At 58.8% G+C, this 18,887-nt stretch overlaps 1 protein-coding gene across 1 annotated transcript; it reads right to left on the bottom strand.

The window, feature by feature from the left end:
- Positions 1–8,011: 8,011 nt before the first annotated feature.
- On the bottom strand, positions 8,012–11,559 carry KAZALD1 (Kazal type serine peptidase inhibitor domain 1). Its single transcript, XM_009980355.2, has 4 exons — positions 11,058–11,559; positions 9,782–9,942; positions 8,299–8,446; positions 8,012–8,097 (listed from the first exon to the last, which is right to left on the bottom strand). Exons 1-4 carry the CDS (start codon positions 11,557–11,559, stop codon positions 8,012–8,014), a joined length of 897 nt encoding a protein of 298 aa, XP_009978657.2.
- Positions 11,560–18,887: the final 7,328 nt, after the last annotated feature.

Here is an 18,887-nt window from a genome sequence, read left to right as displayed (position 1 = left end):
CTCTGGTCCTTGTCAGCCCGAGGAGGGGAAATGCCCTGCTCTTGCCCAAGGCAGATAAGAGAGATGGATAAGGGTAGGGGCAGAGGGGAGGCCAGCATTTGGGTAGTTTGGCTGGCTTTTTGGAGAGCACTTGCTTTGCTGAGACCTGCAGCTTAACCCTTCCTTCCCCAAGGCCAGAGTAAGCTGCTGGTGGGAGAGAGCCAGAGTTTGGGATGACTTCTGAGGACACCATCCTAATGTGCTCAGTGCTTTTGACCTTCTCCCCATGTTTAAAGCGAGCCCTGTCGAGCTGGAATCAGCAGCACTTGTTTCTAGCTCCTCCATCCTTGGGCAGGACAGGCAGCATCCTCTCTCCCAAAATGCTTGCAAGGGAATGGCTACTTCCATCCTGGAACTGCAGCAGCCCAGTGGCTGATGGTTTGTTATCTACAGACAGAGTCTTCAATCCACTGGCTGCAGCTGTACTTGCAGGACACCCCAGAACAGGGCTCCTAAGACCCTCTTGGTCCCGCTGACCCCAGCCAAGATGCAATAAAAAATTATTCCTTTTTCCTGTTGGTTTTTTTTTTTTCCTCCCTACCTGGGCTGTCCTGGCAGGGAAGGACTGGCTCCAGCAGCTGTCCTGGAGAGATGCTGAAGAGCCGCCCCAGCCCTCCACCACATACAGCAACACACAGCTGCAAAGCAAGAAGGGTGGGTGGGAACGGGAGATGGTGCTTCTGCCTCTCCTCCCAGACATGGCTGGGAGAGGGAGGTTGTTAAAGGGGAGGGCTCAGGCTGGGCTTTGGGTGTGGGCATCCAGCCAAGTGAATTTTTGGGGTGTTCACTAGTAGTCCAAAGTTTTTGTCCCATGCTCCCCTCCCTCATTCCCAAATCGGCTGAGCCCAGACAGCTGGGGAGGCTGCTGAGGTCTGAGCACTCCCCAACCCACTGGGACTCAGGGGCTGCTCTGCAGAGATCTCATCACTCACACTTTCAGGCCTGCCAAGCCAAAGGCTCAGTAATTGCAAGCCAGATACCCCCCTACACTTCCGAAACAGTGCACTCCGGCAGGGACCAGGCACAGGGGCTCCCGTTTCCGCCTGCCTCCGGCTGTTACGGAGCACAGAAGTGACAGAGAGCAGCCCTGGGGCATCGAGGGCTGCGAGGAGAGACAGCAACCAGTGCTGCGATAAGGCAGGTCCCTGCTGAGCACCTCCTTGCTTCCGAGATAACCAGCCACAGGCGCTCTCCAAAGGGTACCTGCGCTCTCTACAGGTTGTGCCCAGGCACGAGTTGTTTCCCCGCTCCAGCTTGTCCCGCTTTCCCCAGGGGGTCAGACCCCAGTCCCACACGGTGGGGAAAGCCCAGCCCAAGGGAAACTGCGCTGGGCACAGGGAACAGACTCTGGACATCGGATGAGCACACGAGCTAAGATACAATCAGGACCATCATCCCCACAGATCATCAAGGGCAAGTTCTTTCCCCAGCTGTGCATGAGTGAAGGCCAAAAAAACATCTGCCTTGCAAGAAGAACCTCCGCTCCTTCACACAGAGAGCTGACGGGGCCCTCCAGCCCCTCTTGGGCTGGTGCTCTCTCCCAAGAGCTGGCACCAGCCAAGAGAGGCTGGTGCCTCTCCTGTCCAGGGATCATCATCTCAAGGAGAGAGGCAAGACACCATGTCCCTTCACTGGATGCAGGTTCAACATCCCACTCACAGCCTCGGTAGCAGATGCACAGAGTCACATCAGCAGCCCTTGGGCTTTTAAAGCAGCAAGAGGTAGTGGAGATTTCAACAAACACAAGAAAAAAGAAAAGCAGTATCAAGTTAAAGCCTTTTACAGGCTCCAGCAAGGCACTGGTGCTGGCAGAAGCCAGAGGATGTTATCCAGCATCAGTCCCACCATGAACCCTCTGCTGTCAACACCAGCAAAAGAGCTCGTGAGAGCTGCCCCCGACAGCACAGCCCTGCCAGCACTTCAGCCTAAGCAGGGGGAAGGAGGCTGCCTGCGCGGCTTTATCTGGCTGGAAAGCCCTCCTTGAGATAGGAGGCTGCTGGCTCTGCTGGAAGGAGCTGCAGGTGCCCTGCAGCCCCTGGCTGAGCCCCAGGCTGCTCCTTGGCTGGACTGGGACAAAGCTCCTAATTTCCCACAGTCTTAGGGGGGAAGAGACTCTCTGTTGTCTAATATAGCAAGAGCAAAGCTTGCATCCAAGAAGCCACTTTTCCTTGAGGCTGTTCTCCCAAGCCAGAGCACAGGGCAGTCACACAAACCCCATTTCCACAAACCCCATTTCCATAGAGGATCAGCATAGGCAGTCCCTGCACAACCTCCCTCCCCTCTTCCAGCTGCAGTGCTGGTCTCTGCAGTAGGTACTGGGGTTTGCCAGGACTCTTCTCAAACAAAAAGGGTGCTGCTGGGATGCAAGAGCAAGAAGAGGAGGCAAGAAAGCCACATCTCTGGGGGATGCATCAGCATTCATGTGTCCAGGGAAGCCCAGAGCAGGGACAGCAAGAAGGCAGTGCCCCACTCCTGTTAGGTGATGCTGCCACCTCCATCCTGTGCACAGAGGTGCCCTCAGATATAGCTGGACCAGCTACCTCACATCCAGCACCATCCCTCAGCTGAGCCCCCTCCCACAGAGAAACTACTTGTCACCACCCTTTGAGCAGATCCAGGGCCTGAAGGGACATCCATGCAGCCCAGTGAGAAGCCCACTTGCTGCAGCACCAGCTCCTGTCCCAGACCTTGCAGCACCTCACATCACACAACCACTCAGTCCCTAGGATCTCAGCTGTCCCCTCTGTCTGCTCTTAAAAGCAGCCCCCGGGGCGGGGAGGGTGGAGTAGGGCAGGGCTGCCCAGGTGGAGCTGGGTTAGGAAGAGATGTGGGTGAGAAAGTGTTGGGGGAGAGGGACTAAACCCAAGGCTTCAATCTGCCCTCAGAAGTGTACTGTGATGCCAGGGCAGAGCCCTGCCGAGGCTGCCCTGGGTGACTGGACGGGGTGCAGCAGGCAGGGAGCAGGCAGCATTTCATGCCTTGCCCCTGTCCATGCAGTAATTCCTCATTTCCCTCCGGTCTGGCTCATGTCTCCATGCCTTGTCTGGAGTCCCTGCGGTCCCAGCCGAAGGGGTACATGGCAAAGCGAACCCGGCTCTGCGTGGCCCTGCAGCCAGCCCTGGCAGCCTCCGCCCGCAGCCAGCATATCCCCCACTTGCTGTGACTGAGACAGGGAACCTGGTGCTTTTATTAAACTCTTTGCTTCCTGTTTTAAGCTTAATAATAAATTGCATGTCACATTACGGCTGTGTTTATTAAAACCCAGTGGCGTGGGCTCTGCTCTGCAACAGCATTTGAATTATTGAAAGCAACCCCCCTTGGAGACCTATTTGCTGCAAACGCAGGAGGATTTATTTCCATTTTGTTTATCAGATGGCGTAAGTGCTGGGTGGAGGCAGGGAAGTGGTCTTGCTCTTTTTATTTTCCCCTTGAACCAGCACAGCTTAAGGAAGAGGCGTCGTGCAGAGGGCACAAGGGAAAATGCCACCCCTCCAGGGGTGGGGACAGGTTGGGGACAGACATCCCGGGTGTAGCTGGCCACTCTGCCCATCTTGTCTCCTTGGCTCTGGTTGAGTTCCCCAAGCCTGGTTGCTCTGTGTCTCAGTTTACCTGCTTAGCAGAGCGAAGTTACAGCGCTGCCAGTTTCCATCCAGGTGTGACCAGCATTCAGCTCAGGCTGGCTGAGACCCCTGCCAGAAGCCATCCATCTCCCATTAGAGATACTCATGGTGTGGGGACACTGGCAGGGTGGCCACGAGAGGTTTTGACCCTTTTGCAGCCCCGGTTTAAAGCACACCCCCTAGGGCAGCGGCTGAACATCTCCAAGCGCTATCCCATCCCAGCTGTGCCTGCCGCAGCCACCCAAAGCCGGTGTCAAGAGGATGCTCTCTGGCTCCCATGAGCATCCCGAGGGACAGTTTAGCACCTGCACCCCTCGGGATGGCATCGCCCCTCCCAGCAAGGCAGAGCTGCTACCAGGGGGAAGGGAAGGGCATGGAGTAGGCAGGGCTGGATTTGGGGAGTCGGAGAGTTCCAGGGGTGCCCAAGGCCCTGTGTGCCTCCGCCTGCTGCCCAGCACGGTGGCAGGGCTCGGCGTGGCCAGTGGCTTTGCCAGGAGATGGCACTGTTTAGCGGCTAATCGCGCCGGTGGCCCAAATCTGGGCTCTGGGATGACAGGGACAGTGCGTTTTCGCTGATGATGTTTTCGCTGATCTCTATCTTCCAAAACTGGTGGGGCTTCCCTGCAGACCACAAAGCCCTGCAGCTCGGCGGCTGCTCGGGGTCCCTGCTAGCAGGCAAGCTCTGGGCAGCATCAGAGGGTTGCGAGGATGGAGGAGGCACTGAGGATGTCAGGTCGGCAGTCTGGGGAGCACAGCACCCTGGTGTCACCACTGGGTCAGCCATCAATCACCTCGGTGGCCTATTGGGTCGTGATGGTCCCTGGAGAGGTTTGGGAATCTGGATGGTGTCCCTGCACCAGAGGCTGGAGTGGTGGGAAGAGTCAAGGTCCCACTGGCAGCCTGCAGCAGGGGCTGGGTGCAACGCAACTGCAGGTTTCAGGCAGAAAGCAGCTGCTTTGGAGGCTGTTTTACCTGAATTTCCCCCCTAGCATCTAGAACTGTGGGTACTACTAGGGGTGGCCAAAATGCTTGATGGTGGCAGGGCTGTGTCAGCTTGGTGCATTTTCACTCCGGGACTGGGGTCCAGTGGGTCTTTACCCACATGGTTTTGGCTCCATTAACATTTGTCTTCAGGGTCTTTCAGGTGCTGGCAGGACGAGTGCCCTTACTTTGTCCCCAGCCTCATGGTGACCTTCAGTGCCCGGGGAGGTGCCTGCACCCCACACACCCCGGGAGGCCGGGAGGTGTCGGGGCCGGTGCATGTCTGGGGCCAGTGGCCACGTTAGCGCTTTCCAGTCCAGCTGACCCGTCCCTGACGTCAGCCCGACATCTGGGCCGAGCTGCTGCTCTGAGCACAGGCAGCTGGGCTGGCAGGAGCCGCATGGCCTCCTCCACCCCCACCGCCCCAGGAAACAAACCGCCCCAAAAACCAGCCAGCAAAGGGATTCAGTACTGCACACTGCCAGGGCACGCTCCCTCTTCCCACACTGACAGCAGGTTTGACCGGGTCCCCAGGATCCTTCGGGTGCCTGGAGCCAAGCAGAGTATCTGCAACCAACAGAGTCCAGGGGGACCCTCTCCTTGGGGCAGGGGCTGCAGGAAGCATCTGAGCAGCCGTCAGTAGAGCTGACCAAACATTTTTAGAGCCAACAAATAACCTCAATTAAGCTCTGTGGCAGTGACCGATTCCAGCCGCGCAGCAATATTGGCTCCTTTAATTTTTAAGTGGCTGGAAACGGCAAGAACAGGAGCTGGGGGGGGCGGACATCTGTCCCCTCCATGACCTTGGGGCTGCTCTGCTGCCCCTCATCTTGGGGGAAGCAAAGCCTCAATACTGGCCGAGCTGCCAGCCTGTGATGCAGACAGCTGCCTTCTGCACTGGGACATGGTGAAATCAGGAGACACAGCCCCCAGTTTGGTTAATTTTGGTCAAGGGCTCTTGCTTGAGCTCCCCTCTCTCTCAGCCACCACGTCCCCACTGCCAAGTACCAAGCAGGTAACACAAGGACCAGGCGCAGAGCTGAAGAGGGCAAGGACTGAGGCCAAAATGCAGATGCCCACTTGTACCTGGGTAGGGCATCTCCCTGCAGAGCATACAGAGGGCCAGGGACAGGGGTCTGACCCATGCAACCCCCCACTGAACACAGCGCTGCACCCACACCCAGTGCAACCTTGATTCACACCGGCATGGGCAGGGTGGGCAGGGGGAGCCTGGCCCTGGGGAGGGTTGGCATGGCAGCCCTGGCCGGTGGCCAGCCCTGGGCACCAGTGGGGAGCCCAGCGAGCAGCTTACGCCTGCTGAAGCACCGGGGTGCTCTCGGGTTTCCCTCCAGCAGCCTCAGCCTGAACATGGCCCATTTCCACCAGCTGATTTGTGTGCAAAACAGGGAGGGGATCCCAATGAGTGAAAACATCCCAGCTCCTCCAAAAGCAGATTTTCCACCAAAAAAAGCATATCAAAAACCAGCAGCACGCTTCTGTCCCCGGTCTCTCCCAAACACCCTCCAACTCTGACGTAGCAGCCCCAGGAGGATGCTATTATGCTGTAAAATGGAAGGAGAAACTAAGGTACGGATGGCTTTTGCATTTCCCCAGCCGAGAAGGGGTTTGCTGCCAGAGAGGACAGGCAGCCCAGCAGGCAGGCAGGCAGCGCTGCCGGCTGTGCCCTGTCAGGCTGTGGCACAGGGGCCAGGGCTGGTCTAGCCTCACTAGCTGCAGGAATTTTGCACCTCTGCCAGCTCCAGACAAATCTCTTTTATTTGCTTGTTCAGGTTTCGATGCCGTAATTGCATCATCTGGGCCAACTCTTGAGAGAAAGAGGAAGAAAAGGGGAAAAAGAAAGGGAAGGAGAGCAGCCCAGCACCCAAGCCACCAGCCTCATTGCATCCTACTTGCTCCTGGCTGGGGACAAGCCAACTCCTTCCTTCCAGAGTCTGGCTCCCCATCACAGCTCTGGACCTCCCTGGAGTTGGGACTAAGTGATCAGGGACAGTTTGGTCCATGGGGAGGTTTTGAGTCTCAAAAGTCCTTAAATGCTGCTGGTTTGGAGGGTCAAAGCACTCCTTGAGTGTGAGCTTGGCCCTGGGATGCCCATGGAGATGGGTCCTGCCAGCCCTCTCTGGGCACAGAGCAGCACAGCCCAGCTGTGGGCTTCCTTCCCACCTTCCCCGAAAATGAATTTGCTCTAAATCATGAGCTCTGGGAGGCAGGTGATGAGCATTTCCAGCGTAAACAGGAGTCTCCTTGTCCTCGCCCAGCCAGGCACAGAGCTGCCCTCTCCACACTGGCAGGGCTTTGGTCACCTGGGTGGAGACCCCTGGTGCCACAGGGCACAGGACCTCAGGATGAGGACAGGCAGGGGCAGGATAGGACTCAAACTGGTGGGTGCAAAGAGCCAGCTTGATGCATTCCCACTGCACAGGGGATGCTCTGCTGGGTACCCCTATCCCCATGTGGGGTGAGAGGGGCAGGACCCACACTAGGACCAGCTGTGAGCCTCAGGATGGGCAGGACACCTCCTCAACCCAAGCACCACTGCAAAGGACAAGGCAGCATGCATGGTGTTTGCACCCTCCCTCATCCCCAGAATAATCCTTGCGGATAGAGGATGGTCACCTGGTCTGTGTCAGCTTTGAGCTACACGGCAAAATAACAAGCTGCATTGAAGGGAAAGCACAAAGTCGGTCAAAAAAGATCAAAGTGTTTCTGACCACGTGGGTGGTTGGGCTGGAGAAAAGACAGCACTGAAAACCACAAGTGTCTGGTTTCCTGAAATCACTACTTTTCTGGTTAAAAACAAAATGGGAGAGAAGGATGTTTTGGCAGCAGGTTCCCTGGGTCCCGAGGAGAAGCCTGACTGTCCCTGCGCTCGGGGGATGTAGATCAGCCCCAGGGGTGACACACGGAGTGTCGTGGCCAGGTCCCAACCCTCTGCTCTGGCTTCTCCAAAACGCTTTGCACAGCACAGAGATGTCCCTGCCCCGGCCTCTCTCTCCCCGGGCAGGGCTGCCTCCACTCCCAGCACCAAGTCCTTGTCACACACAGCCTGACTGTCCCCGCAGTGTCCCATCTGCCACCGCATCCCCACTCAGTACTGGAGGACAGACCCACCCCACCCCAGGTAAAGCCAGTCCCAGCCCTGTGCCACCAACCAGCCAATGCCCCCTCCCCAAGCACCCCCAGCAAAGGGATGTATCCCCCTGTCCCCCACCCCAAAAAAGAGGCTGCTGTGCCAGGAGTGTTCAGAGAAGGAGTTTTGGCCTGGGGGCTGCTTGCTCCACAGATGTCTCCGACCCTCAGGAACGGCCACCATGGGCAAGGTCATCTTTGTAGCTGGATATCCCATCTCTGGGCTAGTAATAGTCCTCCTCGCTCTCCCCGTAGTCCTCAGGCGTTGTGCTGGGCTTCGGCAGGGAAAAGCCCGTCAGGTTGAGCTGGTCTAAAATGGCAGCATGAGGACAATGTGACATTCATTCCCCTCGGTGCCTGCCCCCTTACCCACAAGGAGCAAAGCCAAACTGTGCACAGCAGCTCGCTGGGGCATCCCCAGTATGGCCCTAGGCACCAGCAGCTCCCACCATAGCGGTGCACCCTGCCCAAACACCCCTTCCCTCATCCCCAGAGAGGACACGGTGCTCACCTGGTGTGAAGACAGTCAGACTGGCTAACGCCACCACCTCCCCAACCCTGTTCCTGGCGAAGCAGCGGTAAATGCCTTCATCCGTCACCCGCACACCCTGGATCTGGAGCCAGCCCGTCACTTCGTATTTCTGGGGGCCGCCTCTGAACTGCAAGAGGTGGGGATTTCAGTTAGCCCTGGTGTCAGAAAAGCCCCACATGGTGCTGGGATGGATGGGAAGGGGGACACAACCCCAGGGAAACTCTTTGCCCCCCCACCTAAGCACTACTCTAGGGGCAGGCGCAGACCCCCTGGATGCAGGTCCCCCCTTTCCCACTACCCAGGGAAGGTGGGATGAATGGGCATCTTCTTGCTCCTGGAAAAGTCTGGGAGCCCGGCTTTGGGTAGGATCCTGCAGATGTGCCCTGGACTCCCAGCTGTGCCCCCAGTGCCACCGTGGTCCCCAAATGGCAGGAGGATGTTGGAGCTTTGCGGGGTGGCAGAAGCAAGGGAGTATCTGTGCCATGGGCACAGCTAGCCTGGGGTGGTTCAGAGAAGCCCCAAATCCCCTGTTCCAGCAGGCAGTGAGGTCCCAAGACCGCTCTGGCGCCAGCCACACTATTTTCTGTTTGTCCCCAGCAAGAAATAGCTTTTTCCTGACCCAGCTGGGCTGCAGCTGTGTTTGCAGGCTGCTATTATGGTGCAGTGGCTGGGGGCGGGGGACAGCTGTGTCTCCTCCAGCCAGGCAGGGTAGCCCTGCTTGTGGTGAAGGTCCTTGGCTGCACCCTGCAACAGGTTATGGGGCAACGTGAAGATCAGAAAGACAGAGGGGGACCAGCATGTCACCCTGCAACGGTGCCAGGTCCCACCTGCTCCCCTGGCTCACTCCATCTGTCCCACCACCATTTTCTCCCTGCCAGTGCCTGGCTGCGGTGCATGGCCCCTGTGCCTCTGCCCACAACCTCTAATAGCTGGGTACACCAGGCTGGGCACTATATTCGGGGCCAGCCACAGGCAGGATGCTGACCCCTGGACATGCCAGCTCTGGGAGGGGAGCCCGGCTCCAAGCAGAAAAGGGCAGGGACTGCCTGAGTCTGCTGGTGGGAGCAGAGGATAACCTAGGCTGGAAGGGGCCTTGGGAGGTCTTCTCCTCCAGCTCTGCCAGTGGGACTGTAGGTAAAGCCAGCAGGCAGAGCAAACTAAAGGCAGAGAGGTGGGAAACTCCCTGCTGCAGGACTGTACAGGTCCTGAAAGACATTTACACATTCAAAAACTACTAGAAAAAATTGCAGAAGAGAGATATGCTGATGGTTCCTACCACTGAGACACCAGCCCTGGCTCAGCCAGTCCTCATGGTGTGCAGGCTTCAGTCACCCCTCCTCATCCCCAGGCAGCCAGGCTTGGCCACCTCCAGAGGATGACTACCCTGGTTGCCCACGAGTTCTAGGAAGCGCTGGGTCACCCTGAGGCCATGTCTAACGTCCCAGGTGCACTGCCTGCTCACCTGGACAGAGATGTGGGGGTCATCTCCAGGCAGCAGCATCTCCGTGCCGTCCTTCCTCCACTCAATGGATGCCATGGGGTAGGCAAAGACCTCGCAGCCAAAGATGACATCCTGTCCAGTGATGTTCCATGTGTCGTAGGGAGGAGAGGTGATCTGGGGCTCTGGGGATGGGGGGACAGGAGAGCAGGGTGGGCTCAGAAGAGGTCCCACCCTTGGCAGGTTCCATGGACTCTCCTGGGCTGGTCCCCTCTGGGGTGGGAGCATTTGGCTCATGTAGAGATGCTGGGCCCCTTCCCATGCCCCTCTTCTCTCCTACCCATGACAGACCCTCACCTTGCCCCAGGACATGGTCCCTCCTCACGCCTGGGACTGGGAGCTCCCTCTCCAGCCCCCCCAGCCCATGGGGGGTTGCCATCCCTCCTGGCCTCGCTTTCCTCACCTGTGCAGTGATGCTCAGAGACACATGGGCAGCAGGGAACAGTTCAGTAACAGAAACACTACAAAGCAAAGCTCTCCTTTATGGTCAGACATGCTGCTCCTGCGGGGCAAAGGCAGAGGGGCACTCTCCAGCTGAGCTTTCAGCCGAACGAGGCCTCTGCTCTGGCACCGGGCTTGTGCCAGTGATTAAGGGAATGAGCAGGTCCCTGGCTGCTGTATGGAGCCAATATCTCCAGGTCTCACATCCTTTCTCTAGAAGGATGGAGTGAGGACCACCCTTCCTACCCACATCTGCTCCAGGATCTGGCCGATAGCATGAGTCAAGGGAAGGCCTCCACCTCCAAATATACCCAGGGGAAAAACTCAAGGACATGATAATCCACAGAAAATAAAGCCAACCTTGACACCCCTTGGGCTGCGGTGACAGCATCGGGTGACCTGTGTGGACTGGGCAGGCTGGGGCACGATCTCCCCACCACTGCCTGCCCCTCCAGACCCCTACTGGGTTTTTAAACGGGAGATAGGAATCGTGCAGCCGAGTCAAATCAACTCAGGTTTCCATTTGGAGGAGGCAGCCGCATTTCTCGGGAGCGCCGGGCCAGCATGAGCCCAGCGCTGCTGCCAAGAATTTGCTAACAATTCCCTGGAACTTTCCCATCTGCTCCGGCAGGATTTTCTGCTTCCCATAAACCCTGCTCCCACTTGGCAAAGCTGTTCCCAGACCTCTCCAGGTGCTGGATCTGCAGGGGCTGTCCCGGAGCAGCAGGGTGGAGTGACTGGGGGGACCTGCTGCTCTATGATGCAGTTCCCAGCACTGCCATGTCCCCATGGATGCTACCTGACTCGCAGGGACCCTCGTGGGCCACGGTGAGGTTGGCGTCGGGGTGGGCACGGGTGACCTCCAGGAACCTGCAGATCTGGGCATAGGTTTTGCCGTCGGAGCCACAGAGGGCCAGGTGGGAGAGGCAGGCACACTGGGGCTCGGGCACCTCTCCGTGCTGTAGGTCGCCAGGGTCCAGCCGGCACTCCAGGTGCTCCCCGCACTTGCCGTAGAAGTGGTTGGTGTTGTCCAGGTCGCAGATCTGTCCCTCCAGGTTGGCACACTCCCAGCAGCAGTCACAGGCGTCCCGCACTGTGCCAGCCAGGCACCCGCGCGGCGCCGGGCACTCCTCCGGCTGGCACTCCCCGCAGCCTTCCCCTTCCTCCAGCAGCCTCTGCCAGCCCCGCTGGAGGTAGTCAGAGGTGCTGGGAAAAGCCTGGCCCAGCTGGAGCAAAGCCCAGTGCACGGAGAGCAAGGAAAGCACGAGGCAAGAGGAGCTCAGGGTCTTGGCTTCAGACATCCTCGTGGCAGCTCCTCTATCCCAGTCCCACCATCACTTGGGCAGGGATCTCTGGCACTGCTCTGGCCTGCCTGGCTAGATTCGAGGAGCCATCCTGGCCTGCGAAGAGGGAGGATGTGTGTTACTAAGGCAGAGGGGACACCCCCACCACTCTGGCTCCCAGCTGGCTTGCCCTGAGCGGTCACGCTACATGATGTGCAGGAGAGATGTCCCAGGCCCTCTGACCCCCAGTCACACAGCCACATCCTTCCCATCCTGGGGCTCCCCAACCACCTCCTGCCCCAAAACACCAAGCATCCTCCGGCGGGACAGAGCTGCTCAACCCAGACCCACTAGGTTTCATCTTTCTTCCCTGGCAGTCCACCAGGCAGAGCCCAGCCTGCTCTGAACCCACCATGGCCTGGAGAGCCACAGGGCTGGCAGGGGGCTGGACAGGCTGTTCTACACGGTCATGGCTCAGCCGGTTTGTACCCTGCTCCTTGTCTCCTCTCAGGAAGCTGCTCTCAAGCCAGGCGCCCCTTTCCTTTCCCCATCGTTTTGCAAGAGTCACAAGCCCTTTTTTCCTCTCTCACCGTCCAGACAAGTGCAGTGAAGCGGCTGATCCTGCAGACAAGGGGCTCTTTCCGTGCTGGAGGCAGCCAGCTGAGAGGAGCCAAGCCAGGAGGATGCTCCCAGTCATGCCTGGCTTTTGTCCTCCTCCCCTCCCTGTGTCGCCACCTCTCATTTTAGGCACCAGCCACCCAAGCAGGGGCTGAAACAACCCCCCAAGAAAGCTTTGTGACCCCCTCAGTTATCACACTGGCAACTGAGGTTGAGCACAGAGGAATTCAGTGCATAAGTGGGCAGTCAGTGGACTGGCAGCAGGCCCAGCATGGTCAGTCTGTTCTGGCACAGCAGGGTCCTTGTCCCCAAATCCCAAGCCTTCATTACCCCTCCATCCTGGCTAAGCAGAGAGGCTGATCTGTCCCAGGCTTCCCATCTCTGCTGGGGGGACACGTGGGGTCTCAGAGCCTGTCCTCAGAGGAGGCAAGGATGAGCTGAATCTCTTTATGAACACCCCTTGGGCCCCAGTTATACCCTGGCTGCCTTTCCTGAGATGGAGTGAAATTACAGTCCCCTGCCCCAAACATGAGAAAGTGGGGTTGGGGAGGGGACCCAGGCAGCTGGGCTGCCCCCTCCCCTCCTGCTGGGAACAGCACTGAAGGGTGGGCTGCAGCCCCCCCACTCTCCAGGGCTAAGGCAGCCCAGAGCTGGGGTGATGGGGATGGCCAGCTCGGTGGGTTACGCACACATGTACCCCCGGATAACAAACTGCAAAGCTTTGGCCCATTTACCGGAGACCACCGAGTCCCCCCGGGGTGAAAGGGGCAGGGGACCTGGTGCGGGAGCCCCCCCCAACCCTCCCTACCCTGGGCTGTATGGAGCAAGGCTCCAGCCCCTGATGGATGTGGGGGGCAGAGAAGGGGGGATAACCCCAAAGTGGGTCTCTGGCTCCCCAAGTCCGGGGTTCAGATGCTGGGGGTCCTGGCTAAGTCCTGGTGTTAGAGAGTTTCTGTCCGGATTTTCGGTGACACTGGGAAGGGGCACGGCGTCCCCTGGGCTCCCCCGGGAGTCACCCCCCCCGCCCTGAGCCGCCACTTACCGGAGGTGCCGGTGCCGGGGAGCGGCGGTTTCGGGGGGCCGCAGGCGGGCAGACGCGGGTGCGCAGTGGCCGTGGCGGCGGGGCTGCTGGCCCCCGGCTGCTCCGGCACCCGCCGTGATGTCAGCGAAACGTGAGTCCCCCCGCCCCTCTGCGGGCCCGCGGCCCGTCCCTGGACCGGGACGCGGGCTGGCCGGCACCCCTTCCCTGCCGGGGTCCCGCTCCCCTGCTGCACCCCGGGGCTCGGCCGCTCTGCCCCCGACACCGACACCTTCCCACGGACCCCGACACTGGGGTCACCCCAAGCCATGTCTCGGGACCTGGGCTGATGCTCTGCTCCATGCTCCAAGGCAGGAGGGGACCGGGGTGGGGGGCAGGAATCAGCTTTGCAGGGGTCCATGGGGACAAGGGAATGGGAGGGAAAAGGCTGGGGGTCAGTATGGCTGGGAAAGCAGGTAGAAGTGTCTCTCATCCAGTAATTTAGGTGGGAAACACAGGTTGAAACACTGAGAAGCTGCTGTAATTAAATGGGGGGATAATTCTGGGGGGATATTTCCTGGGGGATGTCCATTCTCACCCCACCCCGGGAGCCAGGTATGAAGAGGGTATTGGGGTGCAAGCAATGGTGTTACCTTGGCTGGAACGCTGGAGCGGAGCTGTTGGGAGCAGCAGTGGGGCTGCTCCACACCACGGCAGTGCAAAACCCACGTACACGAGACTGGGGATCCAGAGCCCCCCAGCAACCCGCTTCACTACTCCCTGCCTCAGTTTCCCTGGCTCCAAGGAGCAGGGGACCTGGTGTGCCTTTTATTAGAGTCTTGCTCCTGCCACTGTGCCGGGGGGAGGGATCCCACAACCTTCTCCTCTCCTCCAGGCGAGGAATTTGTGGGATTTGCTTTCCTAGTGAAGCTAGGGCGAAGCAAAGCTGTTGCAGGACCCCTTGGAGGATCTGGTTTCCTTCATCGTGCTGCAAAAATCTGCTTTTGCTTTCCAACACCCTCCTGCAAATTTGTTCCGGGCTCCGGGGCTTTTGCTCGGTCATGTTGCGAATCCCGGACATGGCTAACGACGGAAAATGTGTCAGGCTTTGGCCCCCCTAAATCTGCCTTTGCCAGCCAAATCCCCCCTCCAGCCCCGTGCTGCAGAGGTGAGTTTCCTGCCGGCTCTGCCTTGCATCCTGCTCCCTCTCCGCGGCCCCCGGCTCAGAGCTGCCTCCTTCCCCGGCTCCCCTTGCCTGGCCCATGGAGCACAGTCCCAGTGTGCCACAGGTTTCTGAGCCCCACATCCACGAGCTGCTGAGCAGCTGGGGCTGCAGCTGTTTTGGAAGCAGGGGAAAAGTCAGGAGGGGCTGAGGTTTTCCTACGTGCACCCCCAGAGCCAGTTCAGGAGCTAAGCAGAGAGGAGACAGGCTGTAGGTGACACAGCCGGGGGTGCTGAGCCTCTCAGGCTGCTCTCACTGTGTCCCATTTTTCCACCTTGGGACAAAGTGTTGCCTGCACATTCGGGCATCCCTGCGCCAAGCGCACCCTCCTCTGCCCCTGCCCCACACAGGGGGCAAAGCAGTGGGGCCAGCCTGGCCCCTCATGCCACCTTCAGCCAACAGAGCTCCTGGCTGGCACAGAAATAGAGCCAGCGCTTAAATCCCAGGCACCCCTGAAAAGTGGGGCTAGTGATGGTGCCTGGTTATTTGTTTCTCTTTCCCTTGGCAGGGGGAGCAAGGGTGCACAGGCGTCGATGCTGCTGTCCTTCCTCACACACAAGGTCCCCAGCCCTGGCTTCTTCTCCCGTGTGCCGTGGTCTACATGCATGATGTGTCCCTCTCTGGGTGGCTGGATTCACCTGAGCATCACTGCAGCATCTGTCACTCGCAAGGTGGGGAGAGGCCACCTCTGGATGGAGATCTCCTGGCCAGAGGTGAAATTCAACCACAGATGTGAGCAAGGAAAGCTCCAGCCATGGGGTGCAACACAACCCAGTACCTGGAAGCCATGGGCAGCACAGCACAGTGCAGCTCAGCTAAACAAGATGGAGCTCAAACCTGGCAGGTAATTAAACCTCCTGCTTAATGAGGCTATTGAATGTGCTAATAAATAGTAGCAGCTATGAATGAGGGATGGAAGATCTAACCTGTGCTTAACAAGGAGCTGTGCTCAATCACACCTTGATTCAATCAGCATGGCCCCCCCAGCTGCACCCTAGGCTTGCGGCTCCAGTTGCTGGGAGCAGATTTGAGGAGGAAAGGCCCTGTGTGGCCTGTCACTGAGGTAAATCACATTCCCAGCTCCCTGACCATGCTGGCCAGTTATCCCTCCTTTTTCCTCACTTGCCCTGAGCTCTGTAAAGCTCCTGAAATTGCACTTTGAAGGTGCAGTGAGCCTCAAGCAGCAAAGTCCCCTCCTCCTTCCCTGGCAGGTTGCTCCCCATCATCATTTTCCTTCCCCTGTGATGGTCCCATTGGAGCCAGGAGTCTGTGAATGTTCCCAGCAGACTCACAGCCATAGCATCCCTCCAGAGCTCTGGATGTGTCCCTGATGGCTGAGCCATCATGGCTGGTCCAAGGTGCCCCACTGACACACACCCTGAGCCCTAGGCTGATCTCCCAGACCACCCCATGGGTATTTAGAGCTTCCAGTGGTTGAGGCCAAGGGAAAAACTCACCCTGGAAAAAAATCCCTGGGCCAAGTGACCCAATGCCCGTCATGTCAGAGAAGGCTGGTGAGCGGTGTCAGGGCTGGCAGGGATGGGAATATGGGTAGAAGCAAACGCCACTGGGAGATGCTGGGGCAAGGGGTGCTGTCAGCACACTGCCCAGGGCCACAGGGGTCTCAATCTGATAATAAACCAAATCTCCCTTGTTTCATCTCAAACCTGGTGCTGGTTCTCTATTTCTTGCTGTTTGCAGCAGCCTGACACAGCAGGGATCAGGCCAGCCCACCACCCCGAGGCCATGTGGCTCTTGGGGTCCCAGCTGCATCCCGGGGTCCACTGCAGGTACAAGGGACAAGCAGCAGGCAGGTCCCTCCAGCCCTGTGTGCCAGGCAGGACCCGCTGGCCGAGCAGCCAGAATCAGGTTTCTCCAGGCTTTTTCAGAGCAAATTCCTTCCAAGAACAAAACCGACAGAAAATTCTTGGGCAAACGGTTGCAGCTGTGAGTAGGAGGGACGAGGTGGGGGGCTGCTCTGAGGCCGGCCCGCGAGGAGCAGTGGCCGGGTGGTGAGGGATGCTCCGGTCCCCTGGCTGCCGCGGTGTTCCCGGCTGCGATTCGGCAGGGCTGGATGAGGCTCGGCTCCTTCCCCGCAGGAATCCCTCGGCTTTCACTGCGTTTTTTCCATCAGCCCCATCCAAGAGCCGGTCGTACAACCCAGCGCCAGGAACCAAGCGGGCAGCGGGCAGAGCGGGGGCATCCCTGGCTGACACGGCCATGCCAACTTTGACACCTTGGAGCCGGCTTAGCGCGGTTCCCACCTCCTTGCGACATGCCAGGCTCCCCTCACTAAACAGGAGCATCCCCTAAACGTCCCTGAGGGGTGACCCAGCAGAGAGGTGCAGGCAGGCGGTGCAGGCAGGAGGCTGCGGGGTCTCTGCTGCCACCTCCAGGCAACTGCTGGCCTCGTCCCCGCCTCCTCGCCGTGACACTGGACCTGTACTTGGAATCTGTAGATGCTGGAGCAATGCACGGCCACCTCAGCCCCCTTCATCCTCCTCCACCTCAAAACAATCCTCCTCCCACGATCCCACCCTGGGGACCCTCACCGCAACGTAGTGTCCTGAGGTGCTTGGGGACCCTCCTGGTATGTGGGGACCCCTCTTCTCAGCCTGCCCTGAGTGTGTGGGGCTGCAGAGCCCCCCAGCCAGGTGGATACTTCAGAGGGTGCTGCCAGCTCAGTGGCACCGTGCCCTGCGCCCGCTGTCTTCTTTGCCACCCTCCCTTTCCCCAGGTTCCGGCAGAGCTGGGACACAGCCAGGGAAGGTGACCCAGCACTAGTGCCCCAGCACCCCCTGCCATCGGGGATGGGCACTGGGGAGGGGGAGCCTGCCCACCCCCCTCGCAAGAGGCTGCCCATTTCCAGGCGTCATTAAAGAGCAATTAGCTGGAAATTAAGCTGAGAACAAGTATTGATTAGCTCATTAAGGCTGGGGGAGCCGGCTGTGGCAGTAGGAATGGCTGCCACTCGCCCTCATTATGGGCAAGGTTAAAGCTTGCGGTCGGGCAGCTCATTAAAAATGCCAGGGACCAATCAATGTCGTCAGCCCAGCGCCACCCAGCATCCCTGGGGACACCCAGCTGCGGCCTTTCAGGGCCTGGCCCATGACCTCTGGGATGGGCCACCTTAGGAAGGGACCAAGCATCCTTGTCCCCCTGCATCCACTGCTCCATCCTGGGCTCCTCTGCAGAGGCAGCAGTGTTGCCTTTGGGCTTGTCAGCCCCGCAAAACTCACCAACCAGGGGTTCATGTTTCTTTCCCCCCCAACCAGGGGACCCATGGGGACAGGTGCCCCTAGCCCAAAAAAGTGACTGAGTCCATGGGCTCACAGCAGTGCTGCCAGATCCAGCGTGGCTGGTTTGCAGGGCAGCACTCTAGACCTGGTCCACAGCAGAGCTGAGTTTGTCAGGTCTCAGCCTAGCAGTGCCAGTTTCTGCAGATGAGGGACATACCAAAGGGGATCTCAGGGAAGGAATGAAAGCAGCTGGGGACATGGGGACAGGCAAAAGATACCTAGTGGCTCTGTGCAGCTGACTGCTGTCATGCCACCCTGCCCTGTACCCCAGCCCCACAGCTCTGGGGGCTCTTGGGGTGAGCCTAGACCCTGCCTGGCCATCCAGACAGACCCAGACACTCCAAGCCCCTGTGTTTCCAGTCCCCTGTCCCCTCCAGTGTCCCTCCCATCCCCATCTCTGCCTCTCAGCCACCAGCAGCTCAAAGCCAACTCCCAGCCGGTGCACGCACGGAGAGTGTCCCTGTGCAGTCTGGGAGGGGAGGGGGGCAGGTGTCATCATTATTTTTGTTTTCTTTGCACTGCCCTGGAAATATATTGTATTCTCAGCTAATCCCGTTCAATTACACCACAATAAAACACATAATAAAAACGTAATTCATTTTTCCCGAGCGCTCCATCTCTCTGTGTCTTGGCAAGCTATTAAAAATTTGTCTTCATTTTTCTGGCAAGAGCCTTGTACCTTTTCATCTTTAATTTATGAGAGCAGAATAGCTACTGACAAGCCCTTATTGCGCGGCGAGGGGCTGCATTATTTATAAGCCGCCAATGGCTGGCTCAGGGGAGATATTTGCAATATGCCGGGGCCAGCAGAAGGAGGGGGACAGATCTCTGACGCACCTGTCCCAATCCGCTCCCCCACCCTGGGTGGGTGCTGGGTGCAGGTGTCCTTCTGGCTGCCCCCGGGGGGGGAGCACCCCCAGCCCAGCCTCTGCCTCCTGGGAAAGCTACAGCATAGGGTGGCTTTAGGCTGCCTGGCCCTTATCTCGCCAGCTGCTGCATCGCTCCATCTTTGCCTTTGCAGCGACTCTCACTCCTTCATCCTGGCTCTGCGAGGGGGTTTTGGGAGCATGGTTGCCTCTGTTCCTTTTCTCCTTGCATGAACAGCCATCGCTCCTTTTGACCGCCAAGGGCTGTGGGTGGCACAGCCGCTGTCTGCAGGCTTGCCAGGTTCTCACGACAGCAGCGACGT

The sequence above is a fragment of the Tauraco erythrolophus genome, chromosome 9 (genome assembly GCF_009769465.1).
Source record: "Tauraco erythrolophus isolate bTauEry1 chromosome 9, bTauEry1.pri, whole genome shotgun sequence".
Classification (NCBI taxonomy): domain Eukaryota; kingdom Metazoa; phylum Chordata; class Aves; order Musophagiformes; family Musophagidae; genus Tauraco; species Tauraco erythrolophus.
Note: the sequence above shows the minus strand (reverse complement) of the source record. Positions and strands in the feature narration are given on the sequence as shown.

What these genes read in the sequence shown, in the direction of transcription:
- KAZALD1 (XM_009980355.2), bottom strand. Translation starts at nt 11,559, where the DNA reads ATGTCTGAAGCCAAGACCCTGAGCTCCTCTTGCCTCGTGCTTTCCTTG. An exon ending in CGAGGGTCCCTGCGAGTCAG is followed by an intron (nt 9,943 to 11,057) that starts GTAGCATCCATG and finishes CCCCATCCCCAG; the next exon opens with AGCCCCAGATCACCTCTCCT. An exon ending in ACCCCCACATCTCTGTCCAG is followed by an intron (nt 8,447 to 9,781) that starts GTGAGCAGGCAG and finishes CACCTCTTGCAG; the next exon opens with TTCAGAGGCGGCCCCCAGAA.